The following is a 19,979-nucleotide window of genomic DNA, read 5'->3' as shown; positions in this document are numbered from 1 at the left end:
TAATGTTGTGTTAGAAGGAATTTGAAATAAAGCCAAAGATACGCCCAAAATTATCGTTTTTCCAGCGTTTTTTGCTTTTTCTCATATTTATCGAGAACAAATGAACAAAATTTGTTCAAATTTAGTACAAAATCTAATCTAGGGTTAATAATGTTGTGTTAGAAGGAATTTGAAATAACGCCAAAGATACGCCCAAAATTAGCGGTTTTTTGCGTTTTCTCAATTTTTTCATCAAGTAATAGACAGAAAATGATCAAATTTAGTACAGACGAAGCTAAGCTAGGGTGTAATAATGTTGTGCTAGAAGGAATTTGAAATAACGGCAAAGATACGCCTAAAATCTGCGTTTTTCCAGCGTTTTTTGCGCTTTCTCAGCTTTATCGAGAACAAAATGAACAGAAAATGTTCAAATTTAGTACAGAATTTACTGGGGTGTAATAATGTTGTGTTAGAAGGAATTTGAAATAACGCCAAAGATCGCCCAAAATTAGCTGTTTTTTGCGTTTTCTCATCTCTTTCATCAAGTAATAGACAGAAAACGTTCAAATTTGGTACAGAGGTTAAGCTAGGGTCTAAAAATTTTGTGATGAGGTGACATTAATATTCCATCAAGATCCGCACAAAATCAGCGTTTTCCAACGTTTTTCTCAGCTTTTCTGCGTTTTCTCAGTACTTTGACTTTCTGATTGAATGAAGCATGCTCAAATGCAAAATGCAGGCGAGCGAAGCGAGCCCGCTGATCTCGCCTTTGGACGATCCAGTCGGGGGTCCAGACGGTGGCTAGACGGATATGGCGAGCGAAGCGAGCCTGACGGCTAGTGAAAATGTAAATCTCAGTACCCTTTTAAATTATGTTAGTAAATTTTAACTTGTAATGGTATTAATGTCTGGAACATGCTCTGACAAAATAATTTGAAAGAGTACTAAGATTTAAATTTTATTTTCTATTTATGTAGAGTATAAAATGTTATATAAGTGTAAGATTTCCATATTGGTTAAATAGTCTACTAACCCCGGTTGCACAAAATCCTGTTGAATTTTAATAATAATAAAATACCACGAGAACCAATCAGAAAAGGCTTTTTAAGAAAAGGGATCTTCTGTTCCTATTTTAGTGATAAATAATGTGAAATATGTTTCTATGTTTGTTTTTGAATAATCTGAATTTAAAAATCTACGGTTGTGAAAATAATTAAGGACTGGAAATTTTGTGAATAGTGAACTACTATAAGACTTAACTTATTTCGGACTTATCTAAATTTGGGAGAGGAATAGCACAAGGTTAGGTACCTTATTTTTTCTCTCCCTATCATTTTGATGATGTACTTATTGTATCAATCAATAAAGAATATGATTGGTTTCTTAGCATTTAATCACGATTAAAATTTAAGTCTTTTGTGCAACTGGGTCTTTATGTTTTGAAACCATTAATTCATTGATAATGACAAAAAATAATTTCTTCTTTATAACAACGATCTTGTAACTCTTTTGGTTTTCTTGGCATTTAATCATGATTAGAATTTAACAGACTTTTGTGCAACTTGGTCTTGATGCCTTCAAAACCATTAATTATTCATTGATAATAAAAAAAAATAGTTTCTGCTTTATAACAACGATCTTGTAACTCTTTTTACTTGCTTGTATTGATAAATTGGTGTTTGAGACCACTGTATTATTAAAATATTGAATTAATTTGTTATCATTGTAGCTTAGAAAATATAAATGTATCTCCTACCTCTGATGTGACACAGCTGTATTTCAATTATATAGCCCAAGATACCTAGAATACATAATAATGTAATATTATATAATATTACATAATATTCTAGCTACATTGATATAGCCTATATACTGCATTCTCGAACTCTACTTTACAGTGAGCTCATTGATGATGACTTTTCTTTTTGATAATATAGAATTCTTATTTCATCTCAATAAACAATAACAAATCTACAAAAAGCTTTCTTCGCCAGCCAATACCTACTATATTCATAGAATTTTCTTACCTTTTCCATAATTATTAGTTCTTTGAATCACATTGTTTGAGAAAAATGTGAGTGCTCCAAGAAAATTGTCAGTTACAAAAATGTTTTGAATAATCATAATGAAAATTGATGAGTTATAAATTGTTTGGAGTGTATTCTGTTCACTTTTATCAATTATAGTGTTTTGTACATTCTATGAATAAATACTGTAGACCGATAAATTCTTCAATGTTGTTTTCCATCAAGAATTGCTTATTATTGATACACTTTTTTGCTATTAAAAAGAACGACTAGCAGTCAAATTTTTTCAATAACTGAATTTATTCTCTCACTGTGACAATGAGATCTTTGAGCAAAATTTGACTGCTAGTCGTTCTTTTTAATAGCAAAAAAGTGATAAATAAAAAATGTTAGGCATGATGCTAGAGCAAAATTTCTGTTTTATTATTGAAAATCATTAGTACCTCTGTTATATCTTTTAAAACATGACTATTTTCAAGCACTTGAGCCATTTCAAGTGTGAAAATGAATTATTATTTTTTTGCAGTCTGTACAATTCTTGGTTGTTCCATATTTTCTAATAGAGTATAAATAATACTCTAATAGGTCTACTTGAATGTTTAATCATAGAAAATCAATAGTACACTTGTTATATTTTATAAAATATGTTATGAGTGTTCAAGCTAGTCGTTTTTATAAAATATAACAAGGTTACTGTACTTGTAATTTTCTGTAATTGAACATTCAAGTAGCCCTTTTGAAATACTTTATTACAACATTCCTGTATTACTTGTTTTTTTATAATATCACTTAATTACTGATACAGTAGTTAGAATTATAATTCAAATGGTAGTCTATCAGGATGATTTATTAAACTAAGTTGACGTTGTTCAACTGCATAGATAAATTCTGTACTATTGTTGAAGAACATAAATAACCTATTTCATTTCTATCAAATACATCTAGCTCATCTGCTTTATAAAATCGGTTTGACACAGTGAGCGCGCTGATAAACCATCGCTTAGATGAGTTAAGAATCATGCGCCTGTCACTCCCTTGGAAGGGTGACCACTTGAGCCAACTCCTATGATTCATGAGTTCAAAAATTGCTTCTTGGTGGCTTGCAATCTACCTGAAACTTCAGTTCCACCAATCTCTCATTATTCCACACACATCTATCATCCCTCGACATTATCTAACCATCTATCATCTAATCTCTCATCTGCCTCATTACCCACGAACAAGCCTAGAGCTTATGTGTGCATCACTCTCAGCACTCTTGTTCGAGAGCAGCTTGACGATCTCACAGAAGTGAAGCTACTGGGTTTTACATTGGATGCTAAACTTGGCTGGAGTAGCCACATTGATAACATCTGTAGGAAACTACTAGCCAGAGTGATGTACCTACTGAGACGTCTGAAGCTATTAATCTCCAGGAAGCATCTGGTGGAGGTGTATTTTGCTATGTTTCATAGCCATATCAACTATGGACTTCAGTTATGGGGGCACGCTCCAGGCTGTAAAGATGTACTGCTCCAGCAGAAGAAGGCTCTAAGGATCCTGGATTCGGCGGGATACTTGGACCACTGCCGACCCATCTTTATCAAGCTGAGAATACTCACGGTATACAATCAATATATCTGGCTCTCCCTGTTGCACGCAAGGGATAATTTCCACTTGCTCACAAGAAGAGGAGACAGACACTCCTACAACACCAGAGGAAAAGCGAAAATAGACATCCCTTTCTGCAGGCTGAGCAAGAAGAAGGATTGTTTCCCAATACTAGCCCTGAGGATTTACAACGCCTTATCTGACAGTGTGAAGAACTTGGACGACAGGAGCTTAAGAACAAAAATAAAAAACTGGTTAGTAGAGTCTCCATTCTATTCAGTGGAGGAATACTTTGAGGCCACTAGAAACATCAGCTAACGTCGAGTGATAATTATTAATGTAATGCATACAGGCAAGGCCATCTTGAAAAAGTTTAAATATTACTATTCTTAAATGTTTTTTATATGTTTGACTAAGTTTATAAACGTAAATAAGTTTTATTACGGACATAGTTATATGTCAACTCTACGACAAGGACCAAGTCAGGTCCACTTTCTGACACAGTCAATCCAGTTATCTGGTCATGACTAAGGAGTGAAGTATGAAGTAAGTAAGCAAAAAAATACCACTTCAAGCTACTTTTCATTTCTCCTGTACTAAACAAAATCTGAATTTTATGAAACAGGTTCCTGTGCATACTAAAAATATGATTATTTTTTATTATAATTAATTACTTATCAATTATTTTTTTACTGAGGTTGGTGCACACATCACATGAGTTCTAGGCTTGTACATGGGTAATGAGGTGGATGATAATGAGAAATTAATGGACCTATAGATTTAGGTAGGTTCCCAACCACAGGGGAGCGATTTTTCAACTCATGAATCATAAAGTAAATTCGTATGGCTTTTGTTGGTGGCGAGTCCCTTGCGGGATGATATAATTTAAGCCGTCAATGTGAAATAATTCTACTATGTTTGGCTTTGGAGCATCTAAATTTAAAAATCAACTTTGTGAAAATAATTAAGGGCTGAAAATTTTGTAAAGTGAACAACTGCAAGACTTAACTTATTTCGTGGGCCTACTATGTAATCTTACCTAAATTTTAAAGAGGAATAGCACAAGGTTACAGTCTTATTTATTCTCTCTCTATCATTTTGATGATGCACTTATTGTATGAACCAATAAAGAATAAAGAAATAATGGGCCTTACTACTGTCATACATCAGCCGGGACCGACTAAAAGTTATGAATCGTATTCAGAAGAATTACTTTATATTCTTGTTGGAGATAATCAATAATAATGGAACTCTACAACAATGTATAACTTGATAAAAAATTTATTGAAATATACACTACTAACAAAACAAAAAAAAAAAACATTTTAGAGAATGATTTTATCCACAGCAGTTCTTGATGATAGAATTACATCATTCAAACCAACTCCATTGTAAGATGAGCCCACCAAAGAAAGAGGCAGCTTCTTGTCACTTATATAGGATTGAATTCTGTTAACTCGCTCGTGATGACCAATAACATATTGAGGTATACAGTTTTCAAGAATCGCACAGTTTGATAGGATCGGTTGCTCATTGATGTGAAGAATGTTTTTGACTTGGGTAATAGCAGTATCCAGGAGATTCTCTTTAGTAGGGTTCTTACCAAAATATTTATCAAACCATCGTCCACCCATCATTACAGTCAACACAGTTTTGCCACTTTGTTGGGTACAGCAGCTGTCGAAAATGATACCTAGCAGTGGTAGACCTTCAAACGGTGGTACTAGAAAGCCGAAACCATTTTCTTTCAGGAGATCTCCATTGAAAGCAAGATTAACCACACCTACTGTCACACATTCGATTTCAGATAGTTCCTGGGAGAGAAAATTGTCTCCAATAATCTTGGCTAGTCCATTGGCTGCAATCGAGGAAACCACATGTTTAGCGTGAACATCTTTAGAGCCGATCCTACACTGCACTCCACCATCAACGAATTTTAAACTGGTACACTTTTCATTCAAAGAAATGTCAACTCCATCATCAGCTAACTTGGAAGACAACTTATCAGGCAAAGTTTGCAGTCCCCCTTCCATGGTCCAAACACTCCACTTTTCCTTCTTAGCTCGTTCACTGAGAATCCCCTCAATTTTAGGATTTGAACTACTGTCAAACATGTTTCTCAAAAGTCCTCTAATGATAGATCCATGTTTCTGTTCTGCATCGAAGAGGCTGGACATTAGAAATCTGACGCTTATTTCTTTAGCATCACCCGCGCAAATCCCACAAACCATGGGGCTTATCGCGTAGTCGGCAATGTCTCTACCTAGCCTCCTCTCTACAAAACTGTACAAACTTTCATCTTGAATCTTCTTCATTGGTGTTGATAAGTCTTTAAAGATACTCATTATTAATGGTTTTTCAAAAGGTGGTTGTGCAAAAAACATGCTTCCAAGACTGGAGGGTAGAGGATGCAGCTTTTTGTTTGTGTAAATGAACCTGTTTTTTGCAGCAGGATGAGATCTTGAAATTGGCTTCACCTTATCTGCTAAGTTTAGTTCCTCAATAAGCAATAACGTGTTAGCTCCTTGATGGCCGGCGGGTCGTATTGTACGTGGTCCAGTCTCAAAAATAACACCTTTATCTTCATTGACAATAGTTTTTATCCATCCTCCAAGATAGCTGGTTGCTTCTACAAGCAGTATTTTAGAGTTAGCATTATTCCTCTTGACAAGGTAATGAGCAGCACTAAGTCCACCAATTCCACCCCCTAATACAACCAACATTTTGCACTAGACTAAAACGATGAGATCAATTAAATAAACTGGTAAAAGTAAAAAATACTGGCTAAATAAAACTTCATAAAAATTAAACTTTAAGTCGGTAAGACTTTTGAACACAATCAAGACACAAAAGTATTGAGTAGTGTGATAATGAAACTATGACTTCACACTCCAGAAACATAACCTCAAACAACAATCAGCCAAGTGTCAAAATAGAATCAGCTGTGAGTTTCAGGTTGGCCTAAAGACAATAATTATTCATATCAGCGTTTTACATTTCTACTCAATATAAGTAAGATGAATGCATTATAATATTATTACAATTGTTTCTAGGAAGCTTTTTTTTGTAAAACATTCACTAAATTATTAAAAATGGCCAATCCTTCGTGGGTACCGACAATGCTTGTCTTGAAGATTGAGCTCTCTATATGTGTAATTCACTATGGTTACAATGAAAAGTCTACCTGCCTACTTGGATTTCATAACAATCATGTTGGTTGTGGCAATTTATTGGTTATGATCGACTTTTTATTACAAAAAATTAATTCTTGTAGCAGTTTGTTGTTAATTTTTTCAAATTTGGAAATTATTTTTGGTTTGTGACAAGATATTTTTCAAAAAAATGTCGCAGAAAACAGATATGCAATACAAAATATCAGGATCAGCTTTGTCGTTCTTGTACTATGAATGTAGTAAAAGCAGAGAAGATCAGGTAATGTAGTTTTTATTTTTTAATCTATTATTTTAATAATAATTTATTATTTAGCAATGTCTTGGAGTGCTCTTGTTCTTCACTTACATGCAATAAATCTGGATCCGTCTAACTTATAGGTTAAAAGCTCTAAAACAAATTGTATGGCATCTTTCAACAATTCAAAGTGTAGGTTATAATGTAAGCAAAAGATTCAGTTTACTCAAAAGACATAGAGGTATTCATTTCATGACTGTTATTTTAAAATATGTCAATTGAAACCGGATAATTTATAAAATTATTAGGCTATTTGAAGTGTATGTTACAAATTAACTTCAAAAACTCATATCACTCAACATTATTTACATAATCAACAATGCAACTTTTTCTTTTAATTGTAATTTAACCTTTTAATAAACCTTGTACTTGCTCCATTTTTACAGATTGGATTTTTGTTAGGAGAGAAGCATTCAGTTATAACAAAGGCAATCAGCGATGCAGACGTTAATGGAGAAAAAATTGAAACTGTCATTGGTGAGTTCAATTTTCTAACAATTTCTATCCCAATTAGTTTAGTGATGCTCTTTTCTTACAGACTTGTTAGAATTTGAAATGAAAATATGGTGGAAACCGTTTATTCAAACTTCAGAAGCATCAAGGTATTCCTGTTATGGCGTGGTCATACTACTTAGTTGTCCACAAGTGAAAATATCAAGAACAGTAAATCTGCCATAAGGCACATCATTCTTTGTACTTCTCCGTAGTTCAGTAACCGTTGAATTGTCATTAAGCATTTTTTTCTGTAGCCACATTAGTTACAGAACCTATTCTACATCACTTCAACTACTGTACTTAAATTCATGTCCAACAATTTGTCATTTGTTTGTGGCAGATATCAACGCAGTTCTACCAGTGGGATCACCGTTTGCCATATGCAGCAATGTAGGCAGAGTGGACCATAAAAAACTGAGAGAACACCTTGGACCATTTGAAAAAGTACGTAATATCATGTACCATTTGTTTCAGGAATTCATACATACAGTAATAATATTCGTAAGGATTTTATTAGTGGAGAATAACTATTGGAAGATCCACCTCGCCAAGCTCTCCAATAGAATAAATTTCTTATATAAAGTTTCAATTCAGGAATTTAAATATTAGTTGGGAAATTAAGATTGTTCTAATTTCATCATTATTCCAGTGATTTCAGTACAACTCCAGATATGGTTGTTTAGTTTCAAAAATCCAGTACATATAGTCTTCAATATTTCTGTAAATCTTGTACGCTGAGCAGGGCGGCACACGATATGATCCAACATTTAATTTTGTCATAAAAAGTTTTTCGCCACACTGCACAGAAAGCAGCTGCATTCCAGTCCCTACGTAGATTTGAAAAACATTGTTTGCAGACTACTCTCGTCTGACGTCAGAACAGGTTTCTTTCCGGCCTAGGCCGGAAAGAGTACCCTTTCCAGCCGCTAACATGGAACTAAGAAAGATGATAAAAAACTTTTCATTATTTGTGTTCATTATTCAATAATTAAAACCTTTAAAATAATATCATCTTATTGTCATTTGAAAGAATAAAAAAGTATAAACTCAACCTCCCACATAATTGAACATCATCTTTTAGGTTATTTAGACAAATCAGAATAAAAAATAAAAATACTTGGACAATTTCCTGATATTCAGATTACCTCAGATTTGCTAGAGCTATCACCTTCCACTTCTGCTTTCGGAAGTGCTTAGTAAACAACTATTCTCATATATATATTATTTATTTTTGTGTGTGGCGAAAAATAGCGTTCGCACCACGGGCAAAAATGTTTTTCCGGCTCTCAATCTTTTCTAGTCCGGCCTCGAACTTGAAAACCGATTTCGAGCCGGAAAAAATCTCATTTTCTGCTCTAGGTGCGAAATATACTATATTGTGAAAGCTATACAGGAAAATGAGATATAACTTGTCTACCTGGAGATTAGTTTCTGGCCCTTACATGTTCAATGTGGTGCTTCAACACCAACGCCTATGTTATTGGTGACTTGGCGACACATATCCTCGGTTATCTCGTTACATGCCTTTATGATTAGCACTCGCAGATCCATCAGCACTTGCTGAATATATTGCGTCAAAATCTTGCTAACAAAAACTAAGATAACTAGGGAGGTCACTCATATATCTCAGAAAACAGAAATTTGTACTGCCTCCAGGGAGTAGAGTGCCAGACTCGACAGCTAATTCCACTTAACTTACAGCTAAACAATTCCAATGTTCAACACTGTACTCTTCAAGTCATCAGCAACAATTCTTTTTCAATGTTTTATTCATTCATTTATTCATAGACAATAGATACAATGCAGGTAAAAACAATAGTCATTCGCCCAAAACTGTTTTAAACCTTAATTTGGAATACACAGTCTAGAGGTTATGTAAATGATAACTTAATTCACACACTATTTTGAGTCCAAAAAATGTATGTACTACAATAATTTTGAATTTAACAGATAAATTAATTTCAAAATACAAATCCAAACGAAAATCTTTCTTCACAATCACAAAAAAAAACATTAAAAATTTCACTTAAATCCAAATTATACTCATGTTAAAATTCTAAACGTCAAAACATCTGAAAAAAGATTACAAAATAAAGCTTTATTCTAGATCTCGGTTGAATCTATTTTGTTTTTTTCGCAGGAAACGTACGGCTGGTACATTTTCCGACGCAGCTCGAAACTGAGTCCCCTGTTCCGCGGCTCGTGCATTCATAGAGAGCTGTTGCGTGCTCTGCCTCATATATCATCGCAGTCGTTCGTCATCTGCTGCATCGGATCCGAGGTGTCAGCCCCCTCCACACACACGCATCGGCATGTCTTCTTCCGCTTCAGGAGGGGGTGAGTTGTATACTTAGGCTGGGGGCACTCCAGTCAAGTCAAGACAAGACATGATCAGACACGTTTAGTCACTATGGGCCGGTTTCCGAGCTCGGAATTTAGCCAAGTACTAGACTTGAACTGGCTTTAAACTCTGGAGTCAGAAAATTGGCTTTCCGAGTCAGAGCGTTAACGTAGTCGTGGACTCAAATAGACCCTGGAGTTCAAAGATCACGTTAGACCCTGGAGTTTATAATTTCGCTTTCTGAGTAAAGGGCTTATAAATCCAGGACTTGAGTTAAATTCTCGCCTCTTTCCGAGTCAAGGATTTATCAAAAATCGTTAAGTCCAGGACTTGAAACAGCGTGATTTTAAACCCTCGTCTGGTGTAGGGTTTAAATTCAAGACTTAACCATAGAGAAAGAATAGAATAAGTAGATATCCCATGGTATAGGGCGTTTATGTCGCAACTTTTACTGTTATCTCAAGCTGATAGTCCACGTAGTTCTTTTCTGTGAAGCTTTATGACGCTGGTAGTCTCTCATATTGTGCTTTTCATACACTCTTATCTGGTCAAAACAGTAAAAATCGATAGTAATCGGCTTGAGATAACAGTAAAAGTTGCGACATAAACGCCCTATACCATGGGATATCTACTTACGCTATTGTTTCTCTATGACTTAACTGAGCAAACACAATTCAGTTATTGTTTCGGAGTAGATAAAAAGCCAAATAGATGTCATGGAATACCTAAATTATTTGGATTAGTCCATCTAAATTCGTAATTTATAGTTTGCAAGTTTATTTTAGAATAAAATCATATCAGAATTATGCGTAAAAACTAACCTTATTTTACGACTGACATAACCTAAAAATGTGCAAAAAATAATACAAGGATTGCCTTGGAATTTATACTCCAATCTGAATGTTATTGATCAATCATATTCAATATAACAATAATAATTATTATTCCATTTTTTTTCAAAACATATATGTTTTCAAACTCAATAGCCTAATGAAATTTTTATTCCAAAATCACTGGTTAGGATCAATGATCAATAATAGGATAACGTGAAATGAAATGTTTATTCATTCACCTTTCAAAGGTTTTGCTTTGAATAGGCATACAAAGAAATCGAAACGTATTTTTACAAAATAGTTTGGAGAGCATGCTCATTTGAATTATCCCGCTGCAATAAGCTGTTTCCGTTTTGCTATAATGCCAACAATACAACAACAAAATATTGCGAATTTCCCTCCTGTTTACTGCGTCAAGTCCTGGACTCAAATAAGTCGAGAACTTAATAGACCCCGGAGTTTAGAAGTTAAAATCGTGACTCAGAAAGTCAATTTAGACCCGAGAGCTTATTTTAGTCGTGGACTCTGTAAGTCCAGAACTCAGGCTATAGATCCCGAGCTTGGAAACCGGCCCTATACTTCACACAGTTTCTTATGATGACATGACTAATTGCAATGACTAATCAGTGTGAGTTGCGTCATAAGCAACTATGTGACTAAACGTGTCTGATCATGTCTTGTCTTGTCTTGACTAACTGGTGTGCACCCCCCAGCCTTACCTTGCAGTAAGCTTTAAAAAAATAATAATTTTACGGTTTTATGAGCACCTTAATTCAGATTCAAGAGCTGTCTTGTATGTGGCTGACAGTGGGGAGTTTGTTTCCAGAGACTGAGGGCTTTGTGCAAGCGATTCAAGATCAAGTGATACCAACAAATGCTTATAGGAGGCATATAATGGGAGACAGGACCATTTTAGTGAGGTCCACATTATAATGGCAGTGTTTGATTAGCAATTGTATTGCTATCCGTGTCTATCATTCAACAAAGCTGATAACGCTATCTATTTCTCGCTTTGCTCTGTTGCCAGAACGTCTTTTAACAATGTAGAATTAAAATATTTCATCTTAATTATGAAATTATTGAAAAAAAAATTTTTCAGCTTGATAAAATATAATTGATTATTTAAAACAAGAATGAACAGTTAATATTGCATCAATAAACGTTTATCAGCTACCGTCTATAGAAGGCATTGACAAGACAGAGTATCGGCAACGTTGCTCTCCTATCTTTCTCCACTGCCATTATAACGTGGACCTCAATATAGTTGTTACCTTGCAGTAAGCCTTGGATAGATGTATCTTAGATACTAGCCGACATGCTCGCTTCGCTCGCCTTATCCGTCTAACAGCAGACTCGCTTCGCTCGCCTGCATTCCTCATCCCTCAAAAACAGAATTTCAAGCTCCTTATAGCTAGATAAAATCCACCGATTCTGGGCGGATCTTTGGCGTTGTTTCAAAACTCCTACAACATTTTGAAACCTCAGCTGAGCCTGTGTACCAAAGTTGGAAAAAAACGCTGATGAACACTAGGAAAACGCTGTCAAACCGCTCATCTTGGGCGTATCTTTGGCGTAATTTCAAGTCCTCTTAAGGCAAAATTTCTAGACCCTAGCTGATCTTCTATGCCAAATTTGAACATTTTATCTTAATTAGTTCTTGTAAAATCTGAGAAAAATAAACAGAAAAAACGCTGGGAAATGCTTTGAAAACACAGTAAATCCGCGATCTTGGGCGTATTTTTGGCGTTTTCCTGAAGTTCTCTCAAGACAAAATTTCTAGATCTTAGCTGGACTTCTTTATCAAATTTGTACATTTTATCTTAATCAGTTATTGAAAAACTGAGAGAACACTGGAGAATGCAGATGCTGGGAAATTGTCTCAAATCCGGTCTTAGTGCGCCTCTAGATGGCTAACTGAACAAACCTGTCAAAATTTAACGTATTTGATCCAGTAGATTTTTAGTTCTGGAAAATTCAGATGCTGGGAAATTGTCTCAAATCCGGTCTTAGTGCGCCTCTAGATGGCTAACTGAACAAACCTGTCAAAATTTAACGTATTTGATCCAGTAGATTTTTAGTTCTGGAAAATTCAGATGCTGGGAAATTGTCTCAAATCCGGTCTTAGTGCGCCTCTAGATGGCTAACTGAACAAACCTGTCAAAATTGAACGTATTTGATCCAGTAGATTTTTAGTTCTGTTAATTATGAATGAGCGAGAGTGAATGAATCAGTACCATTTCGCTTTTATATTTATAGACTATAATAATCTAAAATATGCTCTTGCGTTTTTTCTCAGGGCATTTAAGCCAATTTCAGTACCAGTCACCAACCTAGGACATCCTACCGAACCAGGATACAAAGGTGTTTCTATTGGGAATATTTCAAATACCTCCTTCAATTCGATTATCTCTTCACTAGAGTAAGTGCCAAAGATTTACATTATATGTAAACTTTTCAAATACAAATATTCCATAAACGTCAAGACTGTGTTGCATGTCCTCACCTTTCACTATTAATATGAAACTTGAATTTTAAAACACTTATGAAGTGAAATATGCACTTAATATTAGTAGTGACGATCGTTTCAACCTGGTTTAGGTCATCATCAGGCTGTAGAAACTTACCATACATAACCGTGACATCTTAAAATACATTTTCCTACAGTTACGTTGAAAAGTGGCCATTGCTGCACTGATTACAGAACGCAAAGAATCACTTTTCCGCTCTAGTGCGGGAAAAATTTTTCCTGCACTCCAGATTTGCAACATGGCAACGCAAAATACTTAGTAAGTTATATGGAGCAACAGTGCAGCAAAATCAAAATGAAGTTGGTAACAGTGACTGCTGTGGCTGCTATAGTGAGCAGAGGTGCAACCAAGCACAACGCGCTAATTATTATTACATTATATATTATAACCAAGGACAACGAGGACTTTAGGATTTTAGGATTAAGGTTATTATTAATAATAAAATTATACAGAAAAACATTTGATGGATTTCAGGCAATTTTACCCATAATTACCCACTTTTCATATTCAATGGTAGCTGTAGGAAAAACTTAATGTGAAATACGTGCGCAAAGTTCCTCTGCTGCACTCAACAAACCATTCCGCCCTCGCCTTTCTTTCGGTGCAGCAAACTGTCACTTTGCGCACTAGTTGCACAAATAACTATTTTGGATTGTATAGTGTATGATTGTAATGTGTGAAGGAGGCAAAATGGGTTTTTACCTGTTGCCTCCATGAATAAAATAATTATTATTATTATTAGAGTAAGCTTCTATAGTCTGATGATGACGTAATACATCAGGTCGAAACGATCGTCATTATTTTTAAGTTCATTTTTCACTTCATAAGTGTTTTAAAATTCAAGTTTTACTTCAAAACTAATGAACATTATGAATTTTGAAGAATTATGAAGATTATGAAGATTGATCTTCCAGTTCTCAATTTCATCTCGTAGAAATTTATTTACAGCAATCATGTTTACTCATATTTCAATATCTGTACTGATTTGTGTAGCCGGAACGTATCATTAAAATTATATTGGGAGAGGAAAAGTATAGGCGAACAAACCTTTACTATTACTCTCCCAAAATTATACAAATAAATGTTTGTTTACCACACCAGAGTGGTCAACTGAGTTTTCAACAAATTGCGGCAATTCGTTGCCAATTTCCTGAAAAGTACAGCAACGTTTTGTCGTGAACTTGTGGGAATACTTGCTTTCAAAAAATGTTTGTTTACCACACCAGAGTGGTCAACTGAGTTTTCAACAAATTGCGGCAATTCGTTGCCAATTTCCTGAAAAGTACAGCAACGTTTTGTCGTGAACTTGTGGGAATACTTGCTTTCAAAAAATGTTTGTTTACCACACCAGAGTGGTCAACTGAGTTTTCAACAAATTGCGGCAATTCGTTGCCAATTTCTTGAAAAGTACAGCAATGTTTTGTCGTGAACTTGTGGGAATACTTGCTTTCAAAAAATGTTTGTTTACCACTCAGTGTGGGAAACACTGAGAAAGTTGCCATCGAAACGCCGTCTACACTCTCTAGAAAAAAACTTGTCAACATTTGTTGATCCACATTTGAGAGAAGCAACTTGTTTTTTAATAAGAAATCGGCAACTTTTCTGTTGGAAACTATTTGTGATAACGTTTTGTTGACAACTTTGGTGTAAACGCAGCTTTAACAGTTCAATTTCACACTTTATCATTTTAATTAATTACCATTAAAAAATCCAAATACTTCGGCTTTTATTATTGACTGTGCGAAGTGAGATTCGAGATTCAAGTTGACGGTTCTGCATTTATCTTTATGTTTTTATGTTTACTTGTATGTTTGTTTCGCATTTGCGGCAAAACGTGGCAATAGATTTTCATGAAGTTTTATAAGAATGCTATTTTTTGACTTGCGCGTCAGTGTACCGGTGTTTCAAAAAAAAAAATGACTCAATTTTAAACAATTATATTTATTTTAAGAAATGATGCACACAAACTACTTTACATCAAATTACTCACAGAAGTATCGAGTTTATGATGATTTATTATAAGTGTTCTATGTGCCCTCCTTTTGAGGCTCGGACGACATCTAGACGGTAGCCGAATTCAACCCAGACTGTTCGCAAGATGTCTTCTTGGACTATTGCTACTGCATCAGTTATCCTGGTTTTTAGCTCCTCAATATCAAGTGCTAAGGGAGGAATTATGTTGACTATCGTGTTTATGTTCCTCCCTTAGCACTTGGAATTGAGGAGCTAAAAACTAGGATAACTGATGCAGTAGCTACAGTCCGAGAAGACATCTTGCGAACAGTCTGGGATGAATTTGGCTACCGTCTAGATGTCGTTCGAGCCTCAAAAGGAGAGCACATAGAACACTTATAATAAATCATCATAAACTCGATACTTCTGTGAGTAATTTGATGTAAAATTAGTTTGTGTGCACCATTTCTCAAAATAAATATAGCTATTTAAAATTGGGTCAGTCTTTTGGAAACACCCGGTATATGTAAGGTTTTATAAAATTTTACATTCTAAGGATAATATGAAAGGAAAGTGAGTTTTCTCCAATATTACCGTAAAAATCAGACTAGAATTATTCATAATAAATCAGCTGTCGAGTGGATTAATTGCAATGACGCATTCAATTAATAACTCAAAGTAACATAGTCTTTTCTCTAAACTTTTCTCTGCTTTCAACTCGAGCTGACCAGTTGCCAGTAGGAAATTAGTCTTGTCAGTAGGAAATTAGACTGTCTTGTAGGAAATTAGCTTTTGGTGATAGTAGTTGTTGAAAACAGATGATTAGCATTGTCGATACGCCAAATCTAAAAGCTATTAGCCGTTTTCACACCGATATCTCGCCGACACAACACGACAGTACAGAATTTACTGTGGTGGACAATAGTATTTAGTAATAGTAATAATGGTTTTATCAAAGTAATGGGGATAATTCCCACTATTATGTATTGCGTTATTTAATTAATTTTAATTTTTTGTAGTTACTATACCCTGTGTATTTATTATATTCTATAATATATTGTATTATTTTATGGAAATGAATAAATTCAATTCAGAGAAGGCTGTGGTTTATAATTGCGTTTGGTCTACTGCTCACGAACTCACATCTACAAGGTGCGCCAGAGAAACTTAGTTATTTGAAAAAATTCCCACGCGGTGAATTGGTCGTGTAGAAGGGCAGGAGAGGGCGCTTCTGGATGCGGAAGTTCCCAAGTTTATCCTCCCTCAAGTAAGTAGCCATCATGCTCTGGTCTAGAGAGCAGCGGGCCTTCGCAGTTGAGAGCTTCTTTTCCAATAGTCGATCACTTGCTCTTGCTTCCGCGCTCGATTTGAAATTCCTCCTCACAAACTCGTTCCTGGCAGTAATTCGATTTTCTATCGTGGGTTAACTCATTTCGGGAGTGTGGAAGTGTCGCTAAACCCAGAAATGGACTTCAACGAATCATCAGAACTCTAGAAAATATCGAAAGAGTGAGGCAGTCAGTTGTGCGTTCTCCCCGGCGTTCGGCTCGCAAACACGCAGCTGCTATGGCAATTTCTGACTCCACTGTTCGACGGTGAAATTTCTATGAAGCCCTTCAATTTCATCCCTATAATTTGGCTGTTGTTCAAGAATTGACTGAACGCGATTTTGTTGGCCGTCAAAATGCATGTGATATGCTGATTGACAACCTGCCTGAAGACGCGGTAATTTTTTTTCAGTGATAGGCTCATTCAATTTTTTGTTATAGGGTTATTTGAAATCCCTGGTTTATGTCGATCGACCACGGACCATAGCACACCTCAAGAACAACATTCGCGACGCCATTGCAAACATACCGATTGATACACTGCAACGAGTGTATACAAATTTCAAAAATCGACTTCATCAGTGTATGCGCCGCAATGGGGGTCGCCATTGAGCTGATGTCATTTTCAAGAATGCATGAAAAAATAGGGATATTGTATTCTCATATAAAAAAAAGATTAAAACAATAACTAAAGTACTTTTGTTTTCATTGACCTTTCAAATAAGTAAGCTTCTCTGGCGCATCTTGTAACCACATGATTAAATTGTGATTGACAGTTTGGGACAGAACACGCGGAGTGTGGACCTGCTGAGAGCTGTGCAGGGTCCTTTGCAGCAGAAAATCCAGTTGGTGGCCAAACAGGTGCAGAAGTCTGACCAGAAAAACCAGCGCATCATTGAGGAGATCAGAAGCCTAAAAGTGAAACGCTTGCTTGCCGAAAAAATAAAGAGTCTTGGAGGTAATCTCACTTTTCATTTTGCAATCATACTATTGGTATTCATTACAAAAATGAGAATGAAATTAATCTTTATTCTGCCTTCGAATAATGTACAATCTTAGAATTTCGTCTTGGAATTATACTGGCAACCGTACAGACGCTGCCTGTTTGAATATCTTTCAAGTATATACAGGGTCTTTCAAAATGATGGACCCATTTACAAAAATTGGTATTTATTAAAGTAAAAATGCAAAATGGTCAACCTTTATACCAATGGAAAGAGAAAGTTTCAAAGTTTTTTTTTAATACTTTACAAGTGTTCAATGTAGCTTCCAGCTGCTGCACGGTAAACATCTACGCGGTAGCCAAACTCGTCCCAGACGCGAGAAAGCGTATCTGGTGTTATTGAGTGCACGGCAGCAGTGATACGGTTCCGCAGATCTTGCAGCAGCCGGAGGCCATATTGAACACTTGTAAGGTATTAGAAAAAACTTTGAAACTTTCTCTCTCCATTGGTATAAATGTCCATTTTACATTCTTACTTTAATAAATACCAATTTTTGAAAATGGGTCCATCATTTAGAAAGACCCTGTATTTTATAATACAGAGGTAAGATTTGCACAATAGAATAAGTTATAGTAATTATGTGCGGCCATTGCGGTACAATGATAGAATATTCTAGTGCAATTATTTCAATAACAATGATCTGAAAATCTGAAATGTCAATTCATTATCAAATAGAATCGAATCGTCTGCTTGCTGAGAATATGGCAGATTGTTGATTAATTCTTGCTTTTCTTTCTACAGTTGGAAATGGGAAATAGCATTTGTTCAAATACTAATAATAAATAACCTTGCAATATTATTGAACAATGTGCTACCTACTTATAACAACAAACCAGCTGTTGGTCACAACAGTGTCTATGACGTGTTTACTATAGTTTTGTGGTCTGTAGGGACTATATTCATAGATAAACAATAGCGTAAGTAGATATCCCATGGTATAGGGCATCTATGTAGCAACTTTTACTGTTATCTCAAGCCGATTACTGTCGATTTTTACTGTTTTGACCGGGTAAGAGTGTATGAACGGCACAATATGAGAGACTACCAGCGTCATAAAGCTTCACAGGAAAGAACTACGTGGACTATCAGCTTGAGATAACACTAAAAGTTGCGACATAAACGCCCTATACCATGGGATATCTACTTATGCTATTGTTTCTCTATGCTATATTGTACAAAAATATTACAGGTATATGGGCCGCTCAAGTCGTTTGTATTTAATGATGTATTAAGCTGGGTTTACACCATAGTTATTAACAAAATGTTAATAAGTTGATCCTTATAGATTCTATTAGATTGAACATAACTTATCATACACATGATGAACATATGTGATTGTCAAGTTCCGTTCAATCGATTGTGAATTATTGTTGAATTATATAGTTATTGTTATTTCCAATTGCCATGTTGGTGTGCTTTAAATGAATAAAAACATTCTTATTCTTGTTTTTTTTTATTTCGGATGATGCCCATATGAGATTTTTGCTTGTGCGAGGGTAAGTTATGAGATGATCAAAAGTCCATGCCTATTCGGCGGGATTCGAACCCGCGACCAGTTAGCACTAGCAGACTGAAGGGTGCGACGCCTTAGTCAACGCCTCGACTATCTGACCGGTGTTTGTTTATTGTTTTATTAATTCAAGTGTATCAATTTATTCCAGTGTCATGAAATTAGTATACGAATAACAAATTTTGTTTTCAGATCACTCGCGTAATTCGTCAACCCCGGAAAAAGTATTGAAAAACGGAAATTGCAGTTATGAAAACAGGGAGAGAAATGCTGTGTCAACTCCACCCAATCAGAGAGCGACCGTCCAGGAATGTCTGATCAACTCGCAGTCGGATGAAGAACTGAGTCCGGCCACTCTAAAATCTCAGATGAGCGATCGTATCATAGAAGACTCGTCATCTATAGAGTACTGACAGTGTGCCTTCAGATCCAGCATGTTGGCAACGATTCACCAAAAGAACTATTTTTACACTTATTTGCTAAGTATGTACAGATATGATTCGTTTGCGGAAGTGAGTTAACACTCATTGTACAGATATCAAGCTTAATTATGTTCGTATTATTAAATGTTATAGTTCTTGCAGCTGGTTTGTTTTATTTATTGGCCGAGCGAAGTGAGGTCCAAGATTCATGTCGTCAGTTTTGTATTTCTCTTCAATTTCAAATGTTTATATGTTGCGCATTTACAGCGAAACGCAGCAATAGATTTTCATGAAATTTGACAGGTATGTTCCTTTTTGAATTTCGCGTCGACGTATAAATACGGTTTTTTGAAATTTTGCATTTTAAGGATAATTGACCGAGTGAAGTGGTGTCTAAGATTCAAGTCGACAGTTTTGTATTTCTCTTCATGTTTAAATGGTAACAGGCCTAGGTGGGTTCGGCACTTGGCGTGCCGATAGGTCATGTTCCACACCCGATCT

At 35.5% G+C, this 19,979-nt stretch overlaps 3 protein-coding genes across 3 annotated transcripts in view; 2 read left to right on the top strand and 1 right to left on the bottom strand.

The window, feature by feature from the left end:
• LOC111043512 overlaps window positions 1–19,979 on the top strand; it is a 210,597-nt gene that overhangs the window by 106,707 nt on the left and 83,911 nt on the right. The gene's annotated exons all lie outside the window — the stretch shown is intronic.
• LOC111050494 (protoporphyrinogen oxidase) lies at window positions 4,860–6,526 on the bottom strand. Its single transcript, XM_022336834.2, has one exon. The coding sequence runs from the start codon at window positions 6,317–6,319 to the stop codon at window positions 4,922–4,924; it is 1,398 nt and encodes a 465-aa protein (XP_022192526.2). The 5' UTR covers window positions 6,320–6,526; the 3' UTR covers window positions 4,860–4,921.
• On the top strand, window positions 6,786–19,639 carry LOC111043504 (BRISC complex subunit FAM175B). The gene is made up of 7 exons (XM_039425557.1): window positions 6,786–7,028; window positions 7,451–7,541; window positions 7,900–8,003; window positions 9,700–9,896; window positions 13,030–13,152; window positions 17,319–17,500; window positions 19,249–19,639. Exons 1-7 carry the CDS (start codon window positions 6,939–6,941, stop codon window positions 19,467–19,469), a joined length of 1,008 nt encoding a protein of 335 aa, XP_039281491.1. The 5' UTR covers window positions 6,786–6,938; the 3' UTR covers window positions 19,470–19,639.

This window comes from Nilaparvata lugens, chromosome 4, assembly GCF_014356525.2.
Source record: "Nilaparvata lugens isolate BPH chromosome 4, ASM1435652v1, whole genome shotgun sequence".
Taxonomy (NCBI): domain Eukaryota; kingdom Metazoa; phylum Arthropoda; class Insecta; order Hemiptera; family Delphacidae; genus Nilaparvata; species Nilaparvata lugens.
This window is presented reverse-complemented; position numbering and strand designations above follow the sequence as displayed.